The sequence below is a fragment of the Neoarius graeffei genome, chromosome 16 (genome assembly GCF_027579695.1).
Source record: "Neoarius graeffei isolate fNeoGra1 chromosome 16, fNeoGra1.pri, whole genome shotgun sequence".
In the NCBI taxonomy this organism is placed as follows: Eukaryota; Metazoa; Chordata; class Actinopteri; order Siluriformes; family Ariidae; genus Neoarius; species Neoarius graeffei.
In genome coordinates this window covers 19,664,808-19,665,987 of record NC_083584.1, presented here as the reverse complement: position 1 = coordinate 19,665,987, position 1,180 = coordinate 19,664,808, and the positions used below count along the sequence as shown (strand labels likewise).

The 1,180-nt window shown below is 48.9% G+C and overlaps 1 protein-coding gene across 1 annotated transcript in view; it reads right to left on the bottom strand.

Annotated features, from left to right (window-relative positions):
* The window catches only part of slc39a4 (solute carrier family 39 member 4), a 78,469-nt gene extending 78,301 nt beyond the window's left edge, over positions 1–168 (bottom strand). Inside the window, exon 1 of the mRNA XM_060942238.1 lies at positions 1–168. This exon is cut by the window's left edge and continues 45 nt beyond it. Within this exon, the coding sequence (XP_060798221.1) occupies positions 1–168 (168 nt within the window).
* Positions 169–1,180: the final 1,012 nt, after the last annotated feature.

The following is a 1,180-nucleotide window of genomic DNA, read 5'->3' as shown; positions in this document are numbered from 1 at the left end:
TGTGAAAAAGTACTGAAGCGCGGTTTTGTTCAGGTGTTGCTCTTCTCCCGGAGACAGCAGGTCAACCACCTTGAGGTACACACCCACCCGAGCGGCTCCAGAACAAACCCCGGCCACAGCGAGGAGACAAAACAACCCCATTACCACCCTGACGCTTGGCACCGCCATATTTGAGCTTTTGTCCGAACTCAGCCTGAGGGCAGTGAGAGCAGGGCAGAGAAGGGCAGGGCAGGTGGATGGAGAGAAACACTGCACTGGCCGAGTCGCGACTCCTAAAGGCTTCTCAGGTGAGCGCTTCTCGCACCTGATTGGTCCACTGCTGGCTCGCGCTCCACTGCGTCTTATAAAGTTGGTAGGAAATAAACTTTGGCTGCTCAGACTGACCTCATTAACCTGCATGACGTGATCTGTCAATCATCTCTCTCAGGACTGGGCTACACATGTATAACACACACACACCATTATTAAAGGGACACTCCACCTTTCTTATTTTCTTCATCTACACTACCGTTCAAAAGTTTGGGGTCACCCAGACAATTTTGTGTTTTCCATGAAAAGTCACACTTTTATTTCCCACCATAAGTTGTAAAATGAATAGAAAATATAGTCGAGACATTTTTCTGGCCATTTTGAGCATTTAATCGACCCCACAAATGTGATGCTCCAGAAACTCAATCTGCTCAAAGGAAGGTCAGTTTTATAGCTTCTCTAAAGAGCTCAACTGTTTTCAGCTGTGCTAACATGATTGTACAAGGGTTTTCTAATCATCCATTAGCCTTCTGAGGCAATGAGCAAACACATTGTACCATTAGAACACTGGAGTATAGAGATCTTGCATGTGACGTCACAGCCGATCCAGATTGTAACAGACGCCATCTTGTCGGTCAAACGCCATATTTCCGCCTTCTGCTTCTACTTCTGGTTCTACTTCTGCTTCTGCTTCTACCTTTTCTTCTGGAAAACCCCTACTATGGGCGGCACGGTGGTGTAGTGGTTAGCGCTGTCGCCTCACAGCAAGAAGGTCCGGGTTCGAGCCCCGTGGCCGGCGAGGGCCTTTCTGTGTGGAGTTTGCATGTTCTCCCCGTGTCCGCGTGGGTTTCCTCCGGGTGCTCCGGTTTCCCCCACAGTCCAAAGACATGCAGGTTAGGTTAACTGGTGACTCTAAATTGACTGTAGGTGT